The sequence below is a fragment of the Oncorhynchus mykiss genome, chromosome 8 (genome assembly GCF_013265735.2).
Source record: "Oncorhynchus mykiss isolate Arlee chromosome 8, USDA_OmykA_1.1, whole genome shotgun sequence".
Classification (NCBI taxonomy): Eukaryota; Metazoa; Chordata; class Actinopteri; order Salmoniformes; family Salmonidae; genus Oncorhynchus; species Oncorhynchus mykiss.
Window position 1 is genome coordinate 33,656,633 of NC_048572.1, and position 24,273 is coordinate 33,680,905.

General features: G+C 45.1%; 1 protein-coding gene across 21 annotated transcripts; it reads left to right on the top strand.

Annotated features, from left to right (window-relative positions):
• LOC110529830 (CYFIP-related Rac1 interactor A) lies at positions 1–24,205 on the top strand. Of its 21 annotated transcripts, XM_036985343.1 has the most exons (14): positions 22–142; positions 7,979–8,081; positions 15,432–15,486; positions 19,408–19,487; positions 19,685–19,764; positions 21,119–21,240; positions 21,491–21,596; positions 22,262–22,398; positions 22,561–22,638; positions 22,886–23,002; positions 23,159–23,238; positions 23,385–23,511; positions 23,707–23,777; positions 24,105–24,205. In XM_036985343.1, exons 5-14 carry the CDS (start codon positions 19,692–19,694, stop codon positions 24,166–24,168), a joined length of 975 nt encoding a protein of 324 aa, XP_036841238.1. In that variant the 5' UTR covers positions 22–142; positions 7,979–8,081; positions 15,432–15,486; positions 19,408–19,487; positions 19,685–19,691; the 3' UTR covers positions 24,169–24,205. The 21 variants fall into 21 exon arrangements, with proteins under 21 accessions (XP_021468074.1, XP_021468075.1, XP_036841236.1 ...); XM_036985341.1 differs by lacking the exon at positions 7,979–8,081 and having other exon boundaries at positions 16–142; XM_021612394.2 differs by lacking the exon at positions 19,408–19,487.
• Positions 24,206–24,273: the final 68 nt, after the last annotated feature.

Genomic DNA, 24,273 nt, shown 5'->3' on the forward strand with positions numbered 1-24,273 from the left:
ACGCTTTATAACGGTGTTGGAGGGAGGGGTCCGTGGAAAAAACAGCGTTGTTGTAAGGTTGAAAGTAGGGGGTGAAAGTGGCCTATCGGGGTGCAGAGACATCGGATCTCCCATTCAAAAGTAGTATTTTAAGAAGTCACTGGTAAGTGTAATTGAGCGAGCAACTTTTAAGAGCCGTTGTTTGGCTAATTAAGATAAACGGTAGTCTCGGAAATGTGTAGCCGACGCAGAATCAGTTAGTGCCAAGCGAGTTCACATGGATCGAAAACGCCGCAGGAAGTGAGATTGCTAACGTAGCTAGCCTACTCGTGTGTTTGCCAAAATACGAATGCATACATGCTGAATTAGGTAGGTAGCTAAATCCATTAGCTAATAATTGCCTGTTTGTATCTAAATCATTATTTCTAAAAACGTAGTAAAACTTCCAAATACGGAGTTCTTTTCGGCAATGAAATTGTTTTCTGGTCATGAGCTTGACAGTAGTGCTACTAGTCTAGTGAGCCAACTAGCTAGTTGTGTGCTGCTAACTGCTGCTGCTTTGCATGTTCATACTGTTACACGACTTTAAAGTAACAACATCCTAGTTTTGAAAAGGTCAAACTACCTCTTTATAATCTGAATATCAACAGCTCTCCGTAGTCCAGTTGGGCATGGCCATGGGGGCATTGCACAGTATCTTTTCACATACTTTAACGTTAGCTAGCTTGCTATTTTAACTGATAACTACAACATCACTAGCCTCAGGCCAGTGTCTCAGGCATTCAGGTGAATGCCTAGAAGCAAAATCAAAACTGTAAATGACTTCCTAGCTCAGGGCATCCAGCCCATACAATTGGGAATAGGATCTCTATGTGCCAACCTGCCGAACCGGCAATGGAGTCTAGTGATTTTTGTCTTCAGGGCGCTGCTGCCAGTATCAGACCGCAACAGCTGTTTCTCACTTGACAACCAACTAACTGCCAATTAATGACTGCTGCTAGCTCCTGGGAAAGTGATTGCATATTAGAGAGAGCCGCTCCAACAGATTCATCATAGGCACACAAACAAGTCAGCAGCAGGCAGGAAAATGGACCTTCATTGGTTAGACATGGGAACATAGCTAGCTGACTGGACCACCCAAATACTTGGCATTTTTGTGTTTCTGTCTGTGCCCAAACCAGCCTGCGCTATTCCTTCACCACCAGAGGATTCCCTGATTTATTATTGTGCCTGATCCATTGTGAAACGCTGCCGATTGTTGGACGTACAGCGACAGCTGCACTTCTCAACGCTGAGTTAGGAGCAGGGCCTCTTGGTGTGTTTAGTTTCGGTTGGAACGCCAGGTATCTTGTTGCAGCATTTCCTCAGTCAGCGCTGTCACTGTTACGGCAGATGGGTCTTGTGAATATGGATAATTTGACCTGGAAATGACTGAACTGTGTAAGTAGGTTAAACTTCCTCTTGACCCTTGTTTTTGCCACAGTGTCATACTGCCAATACTGTACCTACTGTAACCTAATTGGAGCAATTTAAGATTGTTCTTTTTTTCCCTGTTGAGGATCCTTGAACCTTGACTAATCAATTATTGTACAGTTTTTGTGAGGACTTTGTCAGAGATTTATAGACACCAGATATCATGTTGAGTGACCCGTTGGAACATATAAACATGTAATAGGGACTGAGTGCGAAAGGTCTTGGCCAAGCATGGGCGGCAGGTAGCCTAGTGGTTAGTGTTGGGCCAGTAACCGAAAGGTTGCTGGATCGAATCCCTGAGCTGAAACAGTAAAAATCTGTCGTTCTGCCCCTGAACAAGGTAGTTAACCCACTGTTCCCCGGTAGGCTGTCATTGTAAATAATAATTTGTTCTTAACTGACTTGCCTAGTTAAATAAAATATCAGCATAGTTTGCCCACCCCAAATGCTCCACTTTCTCTCCAGCTGGCAGAGAAGCGAGTGTAAAATCATAGTTAATCCACAAATGTCCTCGGCTCAGTTTTGTGCACCTGACTGTGACTGAAAAACAGGATGCGTGTGCTTGCCACTTTCACAACCTGTCAGAGGGTTGCTGTTTATTGTGGTTTTGAGCTGCTCCTGCGGTGTCCTATCACCAGTAGCAAGTACATACCTTAGACATTGTCTGATTTTATATTTTGCACAAATGTGCTTTTTGTGTTTTAACCTCAACTTTGCCAGAATTGTTATTTTCTTTGAACGTTTTGTCTTCATCATGTTATGTTATTGAAAACGCTTTTTTTTTTTTTATAGAGAACTAGCCTACTTTTTTTTACTTTGGTAGTCATTCGTTGAAGTCTAAATCAAGCTTTGTTTCAATCTTATTTTGGGGCATAACATTTATTATCCCACTGGATTTCCTCCAATTGCCTAATATCTGATTTTGGTATTGGCCTAGCTAACCAAGTAATTCCTCTGAGCTTTATTCAAGACATGCGCCTAAGGGTCAGACGATCAGGTCTTTCAACGCCTGGAGAATTGTTTCACGTAAACATCTCAGGGACACAATAATACACCATTAGGCCCAGCTTATATATAGCACTCTTATAATGAAGTCTAGCGACTGCCGTCTGTTATTGCCTGCAGCTCGACTTCCATAATACCAGGCTGGAACCCCCCCCCCCCTAGTCTCCTCCTCTCAGATGCCCTCTACAGATTATCAGGCAGTTTACCATGGCCCATCAGGGTGCAGCAGCATGCTGAATCAGCTAAAGGGCCATATGGACTGGACTCAGACAGCAGCAGTGCAGACCTGAGCCTCATTGCTCAGACTCAGCCATGATAAGATTGGGATGCCTCTGGATAGGCATAGATGGGTTGGCTGTCTGACTTAACCCCTTCATCTCTGAACCAGCCTTTAGGCTACCTCAGAACCATCATATGACCAGTAAAGTGATCTTAGTCATATATAAATCTGATCTTTATGACTCTGGGCTATATTCTTCAATGCTCTGATCTGTGAAATGAAGTGATGAGTGTTGGTGGTGTTAAAATGGACGTGTCCATGGTCTTAGCCTACATGCCATAGCAGTGTTTTCATGTAGCCTATGCATGGTCTATACAATGAGAGGAGGAGGACCTGGGCACTCTCCCGTATTTGTGTCGTGCTAAAACGTTCTAATTTGTCCATATGCATAGTTTATGTTCCCTCTCCCCACGTGATAATACGAAACATTGCTAAGTTTTCTTTGCCTGGAGAGCCTATCTCATGCATAAATGGGTAACTTGGAGAACCGGAGAAATAAACTGAAACGGTTATGATCAGGGAATAGGCTACAACACCATCGTACAGGTGCTGCGTGAGTGAAATCACACGTTTGGAAGGTCAACAACGCGGTAGCCTATTTTGTGTTTAATTATTACATGAAGTCAGGCTTTCGTTCATTAAACCATACGCAGGCCATAAAAAGTGCAAACCGGTGCGGCCTGTAAAAGTTTGAGTAGCCTACTAAATAATAGCCTATTTTTCCTATTGGTTACTCGTTATGTTTGCGGAGGGAAAGCAAATGTGGACTGTTCCAGCATCTTCAAAGTGCACCTCAGCAGGAAAAAAAAATGCCATGGAGGCAATGATTTTGTCGTGGCACACAGCCACAGCTAAATAATTGCAGCGGAAACGCTGCCATAGTAGCCATTTTTCAGATGTTTTGTTTCTGTTCAATGTTGGGCTTCCAGGATTTAATTTTTCCGCTTGCTTTTTTTTCACCAGCCAGGAAAGGAGTTATTTGTATATGGCCGTGCCTGCCCTGTGCTGCTCTGAAATGCTCTGCAAATGATCATCTGGTAGTTTGAGTTCCTGTTTCACCCAACCTGTCTGTCTGGGGGAAATATGTGTTTGAACTGAATTGCCCCGGTTATATGGCTGCACTCTGGCAGTAAACAAACATCCTGCTCACGTTTCACTTTTCTCATTCATATCCGGAGAGTTTGAGACTAACGCTTTGTGTTGAAATCTAAGCGCAAGGTTGCAGTCAAATCAAATTTTATTTGTCACATGCGCCGAATACAACAGGTGTAGGTAGACCTTACAGTGCAATGCTTACTTACAAGCCCTTAACCAACAATGCGGTTTTAAGAAAAATACAAAAAAATACAAATAAAAGTAACCAATCATTAAAGAGCAGCAGTAAAATAACAATAGCGAGGCTATATACAGGGGGTACCGGTACAGAGTCAATGTGTGGGGGCACCGGTTAGTCGAGGTAATATGTACATGTAGGTAGAGTTATTCAAGTGACTGTAGGTAGAGTTATTCAAGTGACTATACATAGATGATAACAGAGTAGCAGCAGTGTAAAAGAGAGAGAGAGAGGGGGGGGGGGCAATGCAAATAGTCTGGGTAGCCATTTAATTAGAAATTCAGGAGTCTTTTGGCTTGGAGTGTAGAAGCTGTTTAGAAACCTCTTGGATCTAGACTTGGTGTTTTGATACCGCTTGCCGTGTGGTAGCAGAGAGAACAGTCTGTCTAGGGTGGCTGGAGTCTTTGACAGTTTTTAGGGCCTTCCTCTTACACTGCCTGGTATAGAGGTCCTGGATGGCAGGAAGCATGGCCCCAGTGATGTTCTTGGCTGTACGCACTACCCTCTGTAGTGCCTTGCGGTCAGATGCCAAGCAGTTGCCGTACCAGGCAGTGATGCAAACCCTGTCAGGGTGCTCTCGATGGTGCAGCTGTAGAACCTTTTTGAGGATCTGAGGACCCATACCAAATCTTTTCAGTCTCCTGAGGGGGAATAGGTTTTGTTGTGCCCTCTTCACAACTGTCTTGGTGTGCTTGGAACATGTTAGTTTGTTGGTGATGTGGGCGCCAAGGAACTTGACACTCTCAACCTGCTCCACTACAGCCTCGTTGATGAGAATGGGGGCGTGCTCGTTCCTCCTTTTCCTGTAGTCCATAATCATCTCCTTTTGTCTTGATCACGTTGAGGGAGAGGTTATTATCCTTGCACCACACGGTCAGGTCTCTGACCATAGGCTGTCTCGTCGTTATCGGTGATCAGGCCTACCTACCACTGTTGTGTCATCGGCAAACTTAATGATGGTGTTTGAGTCGTGCCTGGCCGTGCGGTCATGTGTGAAGAGGGAGTACAGGAGGGGGACCGCGTGGCGGCTGTGTTACCTACCCTTACCACCTGGGGTTCGCCCGCCAGGAAGTCCAGGGTCCAGTTGCAAAGAGGTGTTTTAATCCCAGGGTCCTTAGCTTAGTGTTGAGTTTTGAGGGCACTATGGTGTTGAACGCTGAGCTGTAGTCAATGAACGGCATTCTCACATAGGTGTTCCTTCTCCCACTGGTAGCCCATTTGAAATGACATCAAACACACTGTAACCTAATTTGTTAGTCAGCTACATTGACATCGTAGACAATTCTGCCTTGTTTAGGCTATAGCCTAATGACCATCAGACGGACACGAGCAATGTTGAAACCAGAGCGGAGGCATGAATCATAGTGTAGGTGAAAATATGCCTATATTTTTATCGATTTGTTAATCTCTGGTTGAAAATGCCTCAACAGTCTGTCATAGGCATATTTCATATAGCTTATTTTTTTGCCGTAAGTACAGTTCTTTGTAAGCCACGTAAAGCTTTGGAAACACCAGTTTCCTTATCCTAGTCGTTAAGTGATTGACTTTCATCCCATGTTACCTGCCCAAAAATGACACGGCTACACAGGAACTGTTCAGTCATGAGTCCCTAATAGTTTAGTTGACGACCGGTCAATGGTGGCCCTAAAACCTGGTTTATTCAGGAGGGGCGGTTAGCCATGCACTCGGACAAATAATGTCATACATTTCGGTCGTTAGTCGCCTTAAGATCTTGAAAAGACTGGTCAGTGATATAGGCCTAATCCTGGAGAGTTAGCTTGCTAGCTACGCCTTCATACCACTCTGTTACAGAAACCATGGCCCCTGCGCGGCTGCTTGTCTGTTCTCAGCTCCGCAGCGTGCTCATTGATTACAGCAGCTGCTCGAACAGGAGGGAGATTTATGCTGTTTTGGTAATGGTAACAGTCTGTGAAAGTACTGGGAATATTGTTCTGGCGAGAAAGAAGCGCAGTCACCCGTCTCTGGGTAGTATGTAATAACCGAACGTGCCAAAAAAAAGACCACGGGGTCAAGTGCAATATTCAGAAATGTGTCAAGTTGAGCGAGCATGCTTCGACAGTAGTGTGAAGGAAGTCCTGAAACTAACTTTATAAAAGAACAAATCGTAACATGACCACATTCATTCATTTAGCTTTGTTCAACTCTCTTCCTCTTTAGCAAATTTCCTGATCCGTTTTGATGTTGAGGTTTTATTTATTCGCACCAAAGAAATTCGCACCAAAGAAAATATGTGAAAGACAAAAGAGTACAGATAAACAAACCTAGTAAAACAGTGTGGAGTTGAGGTTGGATGCCCAAAGAGGCGTATATGAAAACCACTCTTCCCTTATAGGCGGTCTTTCGTTCTATAACTTCTAAGCTATTTAACTCGGTGTTGCCGACGACAACCTGCTGGCCAGCAGCTGCAGTGCGGCGGTGAGGAATTTGGACCATGTTTGAGGAGGAAGTAACGAGGTGGGGTGGCTTAGATATGTTTGACAGCCTGATATGGACCACAGCCAAAAGGGCAGGTTCAACACCTCTCCCCCACAACCACGTGTCACTGAATCCTAAGCGGACCGGCCGGAGTAATGACCTTTGGCTTCGGGCCTAGGCTATATCTCATTCAGACAACACTCTATCATGGCTATTATCCTCAGACTATACTTTACTAATCATATACAGTGTACGGTTCTAATCGCTCAGCCAGTGCTCGTTACGCCAGAGTGGGTTTGATTCTTACGTTATCTACTGAATAGCAGTTGCTTAGGATAAAAGCGACCCATTTGAAATCTTACGACAAAAAGGCCTAACATTTCTGTGCTTACATGTTGGGCTTAGCGTAGCCATAGCAGTCTCCACCCCCAGGAAAAAGGCCTGTAGTGAATCTCTCTTCTCTCTCACACACACACACACACACACACACACACTGAGAAATGGCTCCTTTGTATCTCAGTGCTTTTGACTTGCAGAAACCACCAGAACAGAAGTGCTATTCAGGCCGACGAGGTCGACGTAGGAGGATTTTTTTTACGCCTGGAGTCCCACACGGTAATGAACTGTTTGTAAGGGCAGGCAGGGCAGGGCACTCCTCTCTGGCTCTGAATACCACAGCAACCCTCAGTCTCTCTGTGCCACTGACTGACTGGCTGGGCTGACTGATTTAAAGAGCTCTTGTTGTTTACCTCTGTTTCCTCCTTACCCCTTTAGCTCTGTCTCTCGCTCTTTCCACTGTTTGCTTTAATTGAAGGTCTACACCGCTTGGTAAACAAGAAGCCAGACGAGTGAGGCGACGTCTAAAATTGATAATGTCGCTTTGATGCCGTGACCCTTAACCTCTGTACAGTGTTCGTCAGACGTCATAATCTCCCTCCCTCTTACTACAAATCCACATGTAGGGGGCTGCAGTGCATTTTGTCTGAGTTCAGCCCCGGCCTTTAGCCCAGCCGTGCTAATGGGAGTGAGCAGCTGAGTGCCCTTCAGAGGAGGGCTAGTCCATGTGGCGGTCGGCCAGAGGAAGCAAGGCAACCATGGTGGGTGGGTAGGCAGGTTCCCCTCCACACCCAACCCCCATGCCCTCTGCCCATATAAGGGCAGAACTCAGCCAGCCTCCCTGAAGCTGAGCTCGGCTCCCTGACCCATTACTGGAGCTCCAAGCCCGAGGGAGGCACAGCTCTGTCTCTCCTAACCAAAGTTTAAGCCTGTTTTTCTCGCCGGTCCAAACAGTGATGTGTGTAAGGTCTTTAAGAATGGATATGAGTGCGCCACAGCCACATGGTTGTTGTGATAAAGTGGAGCATGCAGTTGTTGGCTTGAGGGTGACATGATTTTATACGGTAGCCTAAATCACTAAGTCGTATGACGTTTGTCCCAAAGCATTATTGTCTTTTTTTATTTTATTTTCAAAGGATACCGTAGTGGAGGATGTCGGCGAGGCATTGTCGCACAAAACACACTGCCTTGCTGCCGAATAACATCCTGTCTACAGTGCTCCACTCCTACTGTACTACAGTGAGTATTTGTCGCTGTCCTCGTGTAATATTCACCTCTGAAGTTCCAGACATGTAAACCACGGCCTTACGTAGTCTGCTAAATACATATTCAGAAGGACTTTTATGGTTCTTTTCTCGTTATGAAGCTAAAATGACCAATAACGCCACGAAATGTTACTCTAATTGAGGGATTTGGCTTGAGGGTCGTTTTTTAAACTTTTTGGTTTGTATTCTTACAATGGGCCAAAAGTGAAGTTTTTGTTATTGGGGAGGTTTTGGGACAAATTGGTGGCTGTCAAAAGACATGCTCTTTACATTTGGTACTACGGCACTGAATAGTAGTAGTTGCGCTTGCCAGGCCTTTTACAAATCTCCTCCGGACAGAAGTTAATTTCAAACTCTAGTGTCGTTTTGATGTGCTCTGCCTGGGCCCTACAGCAAGTTTTGCAGTCTTGGTTTGAAAAGCTGAAAATCAGACTTGTAAATCTGTCGTTGGTGTTACTTCCATTTCGTCAGTAGTTGGGGGAATATACCGTTGTTTCATAACAGCAGTGGAATACAGCCAGGGGAGATTACGCTGACCATGTTCTGTCGTTTTATGAGTAGTGTTCCCCTGACCTCTTCCTCTTTCATCCGTTCAGCAGTCTCTCTCCAGCTGTCCCGAAACACAATATAAAGACAGGTCTGTTCGCCGATTCAGGCCATCATAAAGCTCGTCATTACTCCGATGGTTTGTTTGGCGTTTTTGAACCTGCGGTTATTGGCGAGTCGGGATTCCTGAAAGGGTCTTCATCTTCCATCAACTGGTAATGCATGGTAACTAACGTTTGGTAGGCTGTATGACTAAGCTAGATGTTCAACCTGACGGTTGAATGAGTGGTTTTCTAAGACGCTGAGGTGCGTGGTGTGTACAGACGATGGAGACAGACAGGAAATTAATCTTTCTCTCTTTATCGTTTCTTTTCTCTCGGTTTTATTTCTCCGTGTTCAGCTCAGCAGCAGTCTGTCTCGGAGTAGTACACTGATTTTGAAATAGTCACCTGGGTGAGAGAACTTTCTCCCACGCCTTTTCAGGTCGAGTTCAGCTAGTTAGCTGGGTTTGTGCAGAGGAAGAACAAAAAACAGCGTTTCCTGCTCTCTCTGGTATTGATTTGTGTTTAGACTACTGTCTTCAGGCACAGCGCAATAGCAGGGTGTAATGACCTTGTAAAATGTAGGACAACCGCTGACATGATAGTTATAGACAAAATGATGTGATGGCTAGATTTTTTTTATTTATTATTAACTTACGTTAGGCTAATTTGCTAACACAAACCTCTATAGATGACATGTAACTAATTGATAGCAATTGCTCCTAATATTTATTGGCTGATATAAAAATTTACAGAGATGAAGGAAATAGTATTTCAGCTATCGGGTAAGAATTGCTAATATGGAATCAGACTTTGATCTGGAGTCTACGTCTCAAATGAGACTGATTGTGACGATAACACTGAACTTTGACCCTTTTTGCCCGTCAACACATCTTGGTTGCTCTAGTTCAAGCAAGGGATTGGTGGAAATAAGCCTATTAGTGTTGGGGCATTGGGTTCAGTGCTGGTTTTGGGTCAATTCTGTTTTGCTCTTTCAATTGAAATGAATGAATGAAGGTGATTTCTCTTATCCGGAATGAACAGGAAGTGACCCTTACACCTACTAAGACCCAGCTTCCGAATGGCTCAATGTGTTCTGTCAACATGTCTGGTTAAAAACAATGGTTAAATCAAAGGACCATATTCCTAAAGAAAAAGGATGTGCTCTTAACTAAATCATATCCACTGCTTCAGTGGACAGAGAGGAGACAGGCTAGACTGCCATGCTGTTGCCGTGCAGAGTTGAGATGGCTAGATGGCCTGGTGTTTTGACACGCGGAGTCGTTTACTCGTGGGACGCTGTTGATCTTCCAGTCCATTGAACCTCCATCACTAACCCTGGGTTGACCCTGGAGAGAGTGTGCCTGTCTGTCGGTTAAGAGCTGCTCACACTAAGCTCAGGCAGATGTCTCGCCACAGGAAAAACACTTTGCCAAGACCCGACGAGTGCTGTTGCTACACTGTACACACACACACACGCACAGGGAAAGAGACGGACATCTTGGAATCCTGGGGCGGCAGCACTAGGAGAGCACCGCCTGGGTTTTTGCCAGACTCCCATTGCCTCCCCTTGGGTGACCTCCATTCTGGGCATAGTCTGTCGCTCTCCTGCTGGAGAGATGGAGAACATTCTAGTGAATAATGGATTCCCAGGTGAATTCTGTGATCTGTTACCTCATCAACAACAGACCTTCTGTGGCCTCCCGGGTGGTGCAGTGGTTAAGGGCGCTGTACTGCAGCGCCAGCTGTGCCACCAGAGACTGGGTTCGCGCTCTGTCGTAACCGGCCGCGACCGGGAGGTCCGTGGGGTGACGCACAATTGGCCTAGCGTCGCCCGGGTTAGGGAGGGGTTGGCCGGTAAGGATATCCTTGTTTCATCGCGCACCAGCGACTCCTGCGACGGGCCGGGCGCAGTCTGCGCTAACCAAGGTTGCCAGGTGCACAGTGTTTTCTCCGACACATTGGTTGGCGCAGTCTGCGCTAACCAAGGTTGCCAGGTGCACAGTGTTTCCTCCGACACATTGGTGCGGCTGGCTTCCGGGTTGGATGCGCGCTGCGTTAAGAAGCAGTGCGGCTGGTTGGGTTGTGTATCGGGGGACGCAACCTTCATCTCTCCCGAGCCCGTACGGGAGTTGTAGCGATGAGACAAGATAGTAGCTACTACAACAATTGGATACCACGAAATTGGGGAGAAAACAGGGTAAAATAAAAAACAGACCTTCTGACTGACACACTATCCAGGCTGTGACTATGGCCAACATTTGTGTATTTTCACATTTGCCCTGATAATAAATTCATGCCATACAAAGAGTTCTTTTGACTCTGACGCAGTCGTTAAGTAGCCTACTTACAAGGCCTAGACGTCTCTCGCTCTTTCTCTCTCTCTGACTCAGAATTTTGTCTCTCATTCACTCTCGCGCGTCACTGAAAGTGTCTGTGAACGGTGTTCCTCAAATCTGTCTGCTTTATGTGACGACTGAAGGGAACCCGTCCCCCCCCTGGTCTAAATGAGAACAAGATGAGAGAGGTTCTCTCTCTGCTTAGAACACCTTCAGTTGAATCAGAATTGAGTATGTCTGACTGACTGAGTGTTCCGGTTGGTTCACTGTCAGTGGGGAACAAAGAGCTGGTGAGGTGTGTGTCTGTGGGGTTCCACTACAGAAATGTAATCTGCCTGTACCACCCCACCCTGGCCAATGGCCCGTAGTAACCATGGCAACAGTTTAGCACCTAGACAGGAGGCCGCAGGCTCTCAGCAAAGTGTGCATGTGCGGAGGTGGATCACGTTGTCCAGAATTCCTGACAGGAGAGGAGACCTAGAGGTCAGCGGGGAACACCCATTATCCATGACACTACTACTAGTCTGATGGATCAATCAGCATTCCATTAGCACCACGCACACACACACACACACACACGTCTTTTGTCATGTTACACTAGGTAGTTAGCCATTGTGATGTAGCCTAAGCATACGTGTTAAGCTCATTAGCTGTGTGTGTGTCTAAGCAGTAAGCAGACTTTTCCTGTAGACTCTTCGTCATAGCCTGGTCCCAGATCCGTTTGTACTTTTGTCTACTCCATTAGCATGACCATTCCATGAGTTGGCAAGAGAGCAGAAACAGCCTGGCACCCAGGCTAACTTCATCATGCTAAGGAGCAACACGGCATCACTGTTCAAGAGACTGGCCATGATTCAGCCTCAGCATTGAATGTCCAAAGCCTTTCACACTCTCTGCTAGAGATGCACACATCCTATCTCTTCTGATCTAGGTACAACACTGGTGTTTGTTATTACTGTGGTAGGGTCACCGGGCTGGAAAATTCCACTCTGCTGAAAAACATGTTTATTTTCTTGTATTTTCTCTCAATCCCAAAGGGCACTGTTTTATTTTTAGTGCTCTACTACTTTTTAACCAGAGAGCTATGGGCCCTTGTGAAAATGAGTGCACTAAATAGTTAATAGAATGCCGTTTGGGACTGAGTCTCTTTTCCTGATTCCAGTACCTGCTGTGTCTCTTTCAGGGGAAATGCAGACAATCTTTCCATCGTTCCAGAAAGAGAGAGAAAAGGGGAGAGGGAGGAAGAGGGTCTGTTTCGTCGGTAAAATGTGTGTTTGATGGAGTGGTCTGTGCTGTACACATGGCTCGTTGGCTGTCTAGGTGTGTGTATCGCGTGTGGTGAGTAATGGAGTGTCTAGCGTGTCGAGGACAAGACCACTTGTGCGTTGAACCACGGGGATCCTCCTGCTTGCCTCTATGCCCATATAAGGACTTCTGCTCCAGCACTACAACAGGCCCCATGTGACCAGCCCAGCCCTCTCCATCTATTCCCTTGCTCCACAGCCAGCCAGGTTGGATGGAGGTGTGGGGAGCGAGGACTATTTGCTGTGACAAACGAGGAATGAGGTAGAGGAAGCAGATCTCTCTTCGTCCACTCCAGAGTGTGTTTTCTGTGACCCACCGGAGCAGGAGGCTAAGGGGCTGTCATCAGGACCAGAGGCCCTGAAGCGGAGCTATAAGTGTGGGCCTTAGGTCATGCGCTGTCGCAAGAACCGAAGCCTGAGTCTAAGGGAAACCCAGTAGAGTGAGTAGTGTGTGTGCGTTCGCGTATCTGTGTCGTAGCAACATGCAAGTGTCTTTGCTGATATTTTCAACCTCTCCCTGACCGAGTCTAATACCTACATGTTTCAAGCAGACCACCATAGTCCCTGTGCCCAAGAAAGCGAAGGTAACCTGCCTAAATGACTACCGCCCTGTAGCACTCGCGTTGATAGCCATGAATTGCTTTGAAAGGCTGGTCATGGCTCGCATCAACACCATCATCCCGGAAACCCTAGACCCTCTCCAATTCACGTACCGCCCCAACAGATCCACAGATGACGCAATCTCAATCGCACTCCTCACTGCCCTTTCCCATCTGGACAAAAGGAACACCTATGTGAGTGCTGTTCATTGACTACAGCTCAGAGTTCAACACCATAGTGCCCACAAAGCTCATCACTAAGCTAAGGACCATGGGACTAAACACCTCCTTCTGCAACTGGACCCTGTACTTCCTGACGGGCAGCCCCCAGGTGGTAAAGGTAGGCAACAACACGTCTGCCACCCTGATCCTCAACACTGGGGCCCCTCAGGGGTGTGTGCTTAGTCCCCTCCTGTACTCCCTGTTCACCCACAACTGCTTGGCCAAGCACGACTTCAACACCACCATTAATTTTGCTGATGACACGAGTGGTAAGCTTAATCACCTACAACGATGAGACAGCCTATAGGGAGGAGGTCAAAGACCTGGCCAGGTGGTGCCAGGACAACAACCTCTCAATGTGATCAAGACCAACGAGCTGATCGTGAACTATAAGAAAAGGAGGGCCGAACAAGCCCTCGTTAACATTGACGGGGCTGTAGTGGATCGGGTCGAGCGCATCAAGTTCCTTGGTGTCCAAATCGCCAATTAAATATCATGGTCCAAACATTCCAAGACAGTCGTGAAGAGGACACAACACCTTTTCCCCTTCAGGAGACTGAAAAGATTTGGCATGGATCCTCAAAGTTCTACAGCTGCACCACCTAAAGCATCCTGACCGGTTGCATCACCGCCTGGTATGGCAACTGTTCGGCATCTGACCGTAAGGCGCTACAGAGGGTAGAGCGAAGTCCCAGTACATCACTGGGGCCAAGCTTCCTGCCATCCAGGGCGTGTATATACCAGGCGGTGTCAGAGGAAAGCCCAAAACATTGCCAGAGACTCCAGCCACCCTAGTTATAGATTCTTCTCTCTGCTACCGCATGGCAAGCGGTACCAGAGTACCAAGTCGAGGTCCCAGAGGCTTCTGAACAGCTTCTACCCTCAAGCCATAAGACTGCTGAACAATTTAATAAAAATTGGCACCCGGACTATTTACATTGAACCCCCCCCCCCCCCCCCCCGTTATTGTTATTTTGTTTATTTAGTCACTATTTTCTTAACTTTTCCTTGAACTGCATTGTTGGTTAAGTGCTTGTAAGTAAGAGTTTCACGGTAAGGTCTACCTGTTGTTTTTGGCGCATGTGACAATTTGAATGCGAGTGTACTTTAGTCCCGTTTTGTGCGGCTGCTGCTAACACACTTGTCATCTGTGTGTTGACAAATCAAGAAACGGGGATTGCTGCTTTCTCTCGTCTCAGTGAAACCAGCTCAGCACGTGTTACCCAGCTCTCTTTCGCTCTCTACACCTTGGCTGGGTTGTGTACGGTATTCAGGCTTCTCCTGTTGCTTTTCCTCTCCCTGCCTACATGTTGGCACACAGTGCTGGGAGAAAATGGGTGCTTGTGTGTCACTACTTTTCAGGTTTTTTGACCGATACTTAGGTTGGCCTATATGGGTGTTTTAATGATTTGTTAGCATGTTGTACTTTCACATTTACCTACTCTTGCACATTTGTATTTATTACCATTACACGGTAACAGAATGATGCTGAGACTGATTATTATTTTTTTTTTCACTTTAAAAGTATGCCAAACAAAAACTAATGATTGTAAAGTTAAACAAACCATACAAGGACTACTTAAGTTCTACAGAACATTTTACAGAACCACATCTACTTGAACAGTGCAGATGCAAAGTTTGGACTGTTTTTGCCGCCATTCTGTTAACAAAGTTTTCATCTGCGCTGCCCTGCAGCCTAATTTCCATTCCAATTCCTCAATATTAGATGTGGGGGATCTGATAGGGAACCAACAGTGATGGAGTTCTGACGGGCCCACTAAGCCATGCAGTATGTGGGACAAATGCAGAACGTGACGTAGTTTTGCCCTACATATCTTGACTCGTTACAACGGGGCCAAGCTGTGGCATCTCCCATGTCGTCTGTGGCAGTCACTGTAGTTGGTGTGTGTGTGCTCCTTCCCTGCAGACTCGGTCCAGGTCTTCAGTGGGCTTGGAGGATGTTAACCTGGGACAGCTGAGAGATGCGTTTTAATCATCGTCCGCCTCCCGTCGTTATTTTAGAACGCCGCTTTCACTTGAGTAATTTAGTCCTGTTTCACCCAGGAGAAGGAGAGGTTGATCAACGGAAACCTAATGTTTGTTTGGGCGTACACACACACACACACGTACCTAGTCAATGCGTAACAAGACGTCTCCACTTCGCTGTTGATCTGACACTCATTGACAGTGCTTGCTTTTAGATGTTCATTGCACTATTGTGCACGAAAATTAGATATTGATAGAAGCTGTTTTTTGTGTTTGTTTTTTTTCAGAAACTAAGAATAAGTGGATGCTCTAGAAGGGAAGCCAAGTCCTCCGCCAGATAAGGTACAGGTAACTGATCTCTATCACAGTTTAGCTACGCTTGACCCCTGGGCCTGTGTTCAGAGTAGGATTGCTGATCTAGGATCATGCCCCCCCTTTCCTTATTATCTTATTCATTCTGATCTTAAAGGCAAAACTGATCCTGGATCAGCACTCCAACACTGAAATGCATTATACGGGCCCTGACACCACCACACGACTCATTCAGTGACGCGATACAACCCTGTAACAATGTTCCTATGGTTTTCATGATTACTTGGTACTTCATCTAAGATTAGCTTCTTTGTTATGTAATATACACAACTTTCTCTGAGTCTGCGGCCATGTTCTCACAGCTATTTGGTAATGTACACTGAAACATGTTTGAGGGGGTTGCACCAATGATGTTTGTCTATTGGTTGCACAGACCCAGATGGTGTACTCCTGCATGAAAACCCACTTGAAGTGGAGTGTTATAAGACTTGGGTCATGTTCAGCAGAGCACACCGTTGCCAAAAGTTTTTTTTTTTTTTTTTTTTCCCATCAGGAAAGCTAAACTAAAATGTATGTTCTTATTGGACAAGTTTCTGTTGCAAATAGTTTTCTCCCATTCTGTACTGAACACAACCCATGAGTAGGACTAGATCTTGGTCTGGGCAACCACCCTTGAGGGTTTAGTTATAAATTTACTGCCGTTTTGAAATATGTGCACCAAAGTGATATCCTGGTTTCAATCCAGAGCAGAAGTTGTGGTAGGTTTTTTTTCTTTTTTCTAGGCACTCTATTTTCCCCAACAGAGGTTGTTTCAATATAAACGCAGCGAGGAAAGCCGTTTAGCATTCCACCCATTTCGACTTTAATTGCACAGAGTTTTAATTATGAAGCACAAAGCGTGACGACCAGCGGCAATAACGTTCACTGTGTTCTATTTGTAAAAGTGAAATCAGGACAGTGTTATGGCGCGTGTTAAACCAGCCCTACTGAGGACAACTCGCACAGCAGAGAAAATGGGGGGAAAACAACCATTTTAGACTTGACATTTAGACTGTTAAAGCAGTGTTGCTTTCTGACCTCCTAAAAGACTTCCCTTTAAAACATGGGTTATAATGATACACAAGGCCCCTTTAAAATTATTATTATTTTTTTAATTAAGGGGAAATCTGCAGTTGCTACATCCAACTGTGTCTTAAGACTTTAGTGAGGTATTGTGTTTCCAGGTTGAGCCAATCCAAGACCGGAAAGAGGGGAACATTTTAGGTCACTCGAGCGTTGCTTTTCAGGTTAAAACATGCAGCTCAATAGTTGACAGTGGAACCGAGCATGTCTGAATTCCCCTCCGTATTTACCATTCTGTCAGTGAGAGGCATCGGAGGGTTATGCTGGAAAGGCCTTGTCTAATAGCAGGAAGTCTACTATCTCACACCGCTAAGGTCTCTTATTGCTAGGAGTTCTTTGAATGGGGACATGTTTGTTTGTGGTCGGTGTTCCTGACATTGAGCTGAACTTAGGCCTACTACTTCCACTAAGTTCCAGGGCACAGTAAAGAGACTAATGCAGCCAGTCAGCACGATGTTGTTACTATGGTGATGCCCAGCCTAACTATCTCCCTCTCTGAATATTAGCTTGTGCTTGTTTAGACTGGCCCTGGGCCTGGACTTGTTGATTTTTGTTCTTCCCATTTCTCTGTGAGAGACTGAGACGGGGAAACGGTAGTGAATCTACAGAGTCCATTTGAGCCTGATCAACAGAATCATCCAGCCTGGCCAAGGCAACAAAAAAAAAAGAAACAGTATTGTGTTCCACATTCTCCTCTCTTCTCCACACAGCTACATTGGGTCGCTTCCCAAATGGCACCCAATGTCCTATGTAGTGCACTACTTTTGACTAGGGACCTTGAGGCTCTGGTTAAAAATAGGGAATACAGTGCCCTTTTGGGACACGGTCTGGAACTTTGACAACTGCAGATGGTCTCCCACTCGAGGCTTTTATACCATCACCCTGATTCAACTCAATTGTTGGTCTCTATTCTAGAGACCACGGTTAGCTGAATTGGTGGTGTTAGTTCTGGGCTGGAGCAAAAGCCTGAAAACCATACAGCTCTATCTAGAACTGCTGTATGCAGAAGTTTTGAAACGAGAGAAACAAACCCTGTAGTCGACTGATCTAGGACATTCAATGAAGCGCTGGGAATAAGCAACATGTGCCAACAGCAGCCCCTAGTGGGCAAAAGTGATGCAAAGGTGATGCACCCCTCAAATGAAGTGGAATAAACTGGATTCCATTCTCAGGAGTATGCGAGTGGCTGAAGATTCTGAAAGGGGTTGATTTGACTTGTCGGCTTACATAATGCATTCTTGTTAAGTGTTAGCCGATCACTTTGAAGCGCTGTCCAGTAAAAGAGATGCAATGTGGGAGATGTACAGTGTGATGATCATGTGCAGAGCACACTGTAACAGTGGGTCTTTGTGTCGCCACCCTAATAGTTACTGTCTGGTATCTGGAAAAAGCTACATTTTAATATATCACTGTACTGTGTGTGAGTTCTCTACAACTGAACACCTGGATATGGCCTACTAAATAGGACGTAGACGTTCCTATCAGTTCTACTAACATCGAACCGCAAAGCGTGCAACCAAACAGCCAACGGCCCTGATCATCCTGATCATTCACTCCCTCCCCCTTCTGTTTGGTCCAGCCGTGACTGCATTACCCCCAGGGGACCTGGTACCCCTTGTTGGGAGTCACTGCATTAGATCAACCTCTCTTAATGGTAATCATGCTCATGTTATAGTGACCACCCGGAAAGCAGTGCTAATCGCATTAGCCTACGTTAGCTCAGCCGTACCGCAGGGGACCCACCAAATCCCGAAGAAGAGCGAGGACTTCATCTTCTAAATGCCTGACCTGAAGATCTGGTTTAAGTATCGTCAGGCCTCCTCAATACACACACACACACACCACACACTGTGCGACATAGAGGAGCCACTGTGTTATTCCATTACACAGGCCTAGTACATGGAGTCCGTAAACGCCTAACCCACAACTAAATCACATCAATATATCTTGATGTGGAGTAGTGGTTCTCGACTGGTTTTGCCTCTGGTTGAACCAGGCTGTCACAGTCGAGACCCAATATTCGCGTTGCGATAAAGAATTGGCAAAATACAATCTGGAAAACATGTTTTTGTTGTGCTATATTGATGGTAAATGTAGCAATTATATAAGGGAAAAACATATCTACCTCATTGTCAACATTTTGCCCATCTTCTTGAATGTTCATAAACTCTCGTTTTGAGGCTTCCAACGCCAAAATAGCACTGCTAATAATAGCTCCTATATTTAAATGAATGTGATATGAAAAAAAAACATTTCAGAGATTAAATGATTCGAAAATGTTAGTTCAATATCGTTTCTACACACTTTCTACCTGGTTTAAGTTGTTTTAAATTCAGACTGGAGTCTATATTTTAAAGAAAATGAGAAGATTGCCCACACTCACGACCCACTGTAAAATGTGGGTTGCGATTCCGATTCGCTGGCGTAGAAGACACCCCACATAACTGTAACACACACACACACTGGTGAGAGAATGCTAATGGCCTGGAATGTTTGACAGCGGCCTCTAAAAATATTGTTTTCACTCTTGAGTGTCTGTGTGAGAACCACTTTACCAGTCTGAGATTTAGTGACTTTCACTTTACACAAAATGTTGTCGCTGTGGTTATCAGTCTATATAAAGGACAGAAACGAGCTGAAACGACCTCTGTTGTACTACATAGTACTGTGAAATGTGTTCAAAGGGGATTAGAAATGTTTAAATCTTTATAATCACTGAATGTTTTTACCACAGTGAATGTTCTCTTGAATAATTTGACACGTTGAATTGTAAGTATATTCAAAATGCATCTAAAAGGATTTTTACTTTTTTTTTTTTTTTTTGATCAGGTTTGCTGGAATGGGTAATCTTCTAAAAGTCCTAACAAGGGAAATAGAGAACTATCCACATTTTTTCCTGGACTTTGAAAGTAAGTCTGAAGGAGTGTGCAGGAGTTTGACAGGATGCTGTAACCATGAAACTCTTCCCCGTAGTCCGTCAGTAAGCAGGTGGTTTGTATCTATGGGTCACTCCTGGACCGAAAGCTGTGGCGACGTCTGTACTTGTCTCGATCTTTCTTAACACGCCACCCACCTCCCTTTCTTCTCTCGCTTTCCTCTCTTTCAGAAACCAAATGGGGAATCTGTTAAAAGTGCTCACTTGCACTGAGCTCGAGCAGGGGCCAAACTTTTTCCTTGACTTTGAAAGTGAGCACAGCTTTTGCCTGGCCTGGGTTCTTCTACCTTCTCTACATCTTCACTTCTGTAGAGCTTTTACTAAGCAGGGTTTTGGGACAATTTCAATTCGCTTCCAATTAGAATTCTTTTTGTAATTTATTTTTCTTCCATTGGCTGAAATGAACCGGAATTGTCTCTGACCCTTTTTTTTTTACTAACCTACCTGCATGCTTCATAGTCCCTCTGCTCCTAGAACAGCCCACTGCTTGCCTATTGTTGTCTCATCTAACCACGCGATATCTGTTTAAAAGCCGCACCATGTCATCTTCCTCATATTGTCTCATGCCAGCGAATGACGCATTCTAGAAAGATCTTCTTGTTTTGGATGTTTAATACGTCCCGACCTCCCATTGGTCTATGCTTGTCCCGCTAGTAGAGATCTTAGACTAGGCCCCAGATGCAGTCGAAACGTCGTAAACCAATGGCGTCTCACGTTGCACGAACGCATGCAACATGAATCTCCATTGCTTCATTGCCTTGCCCTCTTCCTACACATAATGTAGGTTAGACACATAATGTAGGTTAGACACATAATGTAGGTGAGACACAACAGCTGAACTGTTTTAACATATTCAAATATCCTGTTTTTAGCTTAGTCACACATGGGGGGACACACTCACGCCAAGCATATTCCTTAGTGCTAAACTTATTCTTATTCATCCCTTGTTGTCATGGCAACATCACTTTTTTTCTTTTTTTAATCTACCATAGAGGAAGGGAAGGAGGGGAATGTTTTTTTTATAATGCAAATACTCCCCACAGTCAGTATTGTAACTAATGTTCTATATTTAGCCTTTGTCTGAATATATTGTAGGCTACTGACTGTTAGCTGCAGCTTATAGGAAAATGCCATGGGTATGCTTTTGAAAAGCTAGCCGTCTAAAGGGCAGAGCTGTAAATCTTCCGCCTGCTGTAGCTTGGTAGGGAGGAGCAGGCCATGCTGCTTTAATACCGTAAGAGACCTTGCCGATCTACTGTTTCACCACAGAGTGGCCTTGCTTTGTCTCGTCATGCTTTAGATTTAGTCTAGCTTTGATTCTAGAGATTCATGTCTGTCTATATAATTCCCTGACTAAATGTATTTAATTCTAATTAATTGTTTAGAAGTTGTATTGCGATGCGAGGAAAATGGCCTATACGTACGGGATTTGTTTTCGACAAACAGTCATACACATTGGAGCATCCCCATTTCCTGTAAACGTACCGTTTGCCTCGTCACATGATCATTAAAAACCAAAGTGTCAGAATGTGTGAAGTTTCATGCACAGTGTTTTGTCTATGTGCTGCCTGTTAGCTAGCCATGCTAACTGTTGTTGTGTGGCAGATGCACAGCCGACAGACTGTGAGAGGGAGGTATGGAACCAGGTGAACACTGTGCTCCAGGACTCTGAGAGCATCCTCTCTGGCCTACAGGCCTACAAGGGAGCAGGACAGGAGATACGAGATGTATGTATATCTACTGGATAATGCTCTCTCTCACACACACACACACACACACACACACACACACACACACACACACACACACATAGACATAGGCTATTCATATTCAGCACACACACAAACTGAAACAAACCTATACATTTATCGTTCTGTTAATGATCTCATTGACTTCCAATTCTCGGACCTGTTATTTTATTTTTTATATATCCCATATAGATGTATATTTAACCATTGTCTGTATGTGTGTCCCCAGGCCATTCAGAACCCCAATGACATGCTCCTACAGGAGAGAGCCTGGAACTCAGTCTGCCCCTTAGTCATACGGCTCAAAAAGTTCTACGGCTTCTCCCTGAGACTAGGTCAGTGCAACATTCAATCCCTTCACGAAGAAGCGCAGAGGGGGGATGACATTTTGGTGCTGTACTGTTATCTTAAAGGGGATTCTCTGCTACTTGTGTGTACTTTTTAGCCAAGTAGTTCTCAAAGTAGCGCTAAAAGTGTTCTCTCCCCTGACGTACTGCGTCACGCAAGTGCTGACACGTCGTTGCTCTCTCGCTTTGCTGTGGCTCCATGATGTGCCTCTTGCTAGCTGTCACTCATATGGCGAGGGGCTGAAGCTCATTGGTTAAACTTGAATTGCTAGGGGGCCGGCCCATGCGGGGAAACATTTTAGTGAATGGCACAGCTTCTAGAAAAACAGTTGCTTTCAACCTAGGGATTTCGTGACTAATTGAGGTAAAAACCGTAATTCCACAAAAAAGTATACACATAAGCTACACGTTGGCACATCAACCCAAAGCGGGAGGTAAAGAAAATGTGTAGGATTCACCAAAGTTCAGGAGCATGTCTTTTTTTTAAGTGTAGTCTTATTCACATTTGAGACGTAAAGTATTTTTTTGACAACCTAGCCTCGTTCTCCTGGTTGTGTGTCGAGGGGGCCATGTGTAGCCTGCTGGAGAGCCTGGCGTGTTTAAAACCTCACTCATGTTTGTAACGTAATATCTGTGTGTTTCTGCTCCTGTAGAGAAGGCTCTCCAGGGCCTGCTGGAGTCCCTGACGTGCCCCCCCTACACCCCAACCCAGCACCTGGAGAAGGAGCAGGCTCTGGCCAAACAGTTTGCCGAGATCCTCCACTTCACCCTGCGCTTCGACGAACTCAAGGTCGGACTGGCTGCTATTGGAACACTACATCAAACCACACTTTTTTTAATTAAACACACATCATTTCTCTGAAAGTGCAAAGTTTTGTACTCGTTTTATTCCCTCCGGTAAAGAGTTCCTATATTGTCTATGTTGGTACTGAATGATTGTTCTGTCTTTCAGATGAGAATTCCTGCCATTCAGAATGACTTCAGTTATTACAGGAGGACAATCAGTCGAAACAGGATAAACAACATGAATGTGAGTCAGAGAAACTGTTGTCATATCTAGAATTGCAAAAATCCTGTAACTTCCCCAATCCTGCAACCGGGATTTCTGAAAAACTTGCCAATTTTGGGGAAGTTACCAGAGTTTTGTGTCCGGGGGGGGGGGGGGGGGGTCGCCTCTGAACTCCTTTGTCGTTGCCATCCAGTCTCCTCTGCCTTGACGCTAAAGAAGGATCAGACGTTGAGCCTGACTGTCTGTTTTATGCCTGTCTTGTCTCTAGTTGGATATCGAGAGCGAGGTCAACAATGAGATGGCCAACAGAATGTCACTGTTCTACGCCGAGGCGACGCCCATGCTGAAGACCTTAAGCACAGCTACGACAAACTTCGTAACCGAGGTAAGAGACTAGTCCTTTTCCCCTTTGTTTGCTGCTCGGTGATACGATTTGATGGTCAGGTTTGTTTAATTTGATAGCAGCACTGTTCAGTCTGTTTTGAGGCAAGTTGGTGTTATGATGTTAATAGTAACCTTGTTCTATTCCCCCCCCACCCAGAATAAGACATTACCCCTGGAAAACACCACTGACGTTCTCAGCACCATGGCCAGCGTCTGTAAAGTCATGCTGGAGACACCGTGAGTTGACTTGACATGTTAGCAGCGTGACATTCCAGGGAAAATGTATCCAGAGCGACAGTATGTTTATCGATGCCACTATTAAACACGGTTCAACGTGTACTTTTAATTGAATAGCGTGTGTCGATGTCTTTCTCTTTCTCCAGAGACTACACGAGCAGGTTCAACAGTGAGGACACGCTCCTGTTCTGTATGAGAGTGATGGTTGGAGTCATCATCCTGTATGACCACGTCCATCCCAACGGAGCCTTCAACAAGTCCTCCAAGATCGACGTCAGCACCACCTCTAATATATACTGATTCTATAATACCCTGAAGGCCCAATCTTACTCTAATGTTAGCATGCGTAATTTCGCTCTTTCGTCTAAATCGCGTCAATGGGAAATGTGGGCGAGTTTTTTTTTTTTTTCCTGAATGCTTTAAACATGTATTTCAAGGTTTAAATTTTGTTTTTTTGCTTCTCATCAGATGAAGGGATGCATAAAGGTCCTGAAAGAACAACCAGCAGATAACGTTGAAGGTCTCCTGAACGCCCTCAAGTAAGTCTCTCTCCTCGCCTAAGTTTAGTACTTCTCTGAGGGGGAGAGGGGTCATGTCCAACCTTACTAAAGTTTCTGAACACCAAATGATTTACAAATAGAGCCTTGGTAAGAATGCTACTAACAGTTTTTGACGATGGTATGGGCGGTGCTCTTTGGTTGGAAGCATTTTCTCAGCAATGCGGCGAACAGTCCATGTGACTCCTGTGTCTTTTTTAGACGACCTTAATTAACATGGCACATTTTGATAGAAAAGTCTGAAAACAGCTGCCACCGAGGTGTTTCAGTCCCATTGCCTGCTTCACATTAGTCTGCTCTCTCTTTCAGGTTCACCACTAAACACCTGAATGACGAGTCCACTCCAAAAAACATCCGAACGATGCTTCAGTAACATTTCTATCGAAAGAGGGTCAATGTACTGACCTCAAAAAAAAAAAAGATGTATATGTTTACATAATTTAAAAGACTGGATGTTAATACTTGTGTATTTACATAG

Bases quoted from the DNA above. Each gene is read 5' to 3' on its own strand.
- LOC110529830 (XM_021612392.2), top strand. From the start codon at position 19,692: ATGGGGAATCTGTTAAAAGTGCTCACTTGCACTGAGCTCGAGCAGGGG. The intron at 21,597-22,261 runs GTCAGTGCAACA...CTGCTCCTGTAG, and splicing joins CGGCTTCTCCCTGAGACTAG to AGAAGGCTCTCCAGGGCCTG. The intron at 23,239-23,384 runs GTGAGTTGACTT...CTCTTTCTCCAG, and splicing joins AAAGTCATGCTGGAGACACC to AGACTACACGAGCAGGTTCA.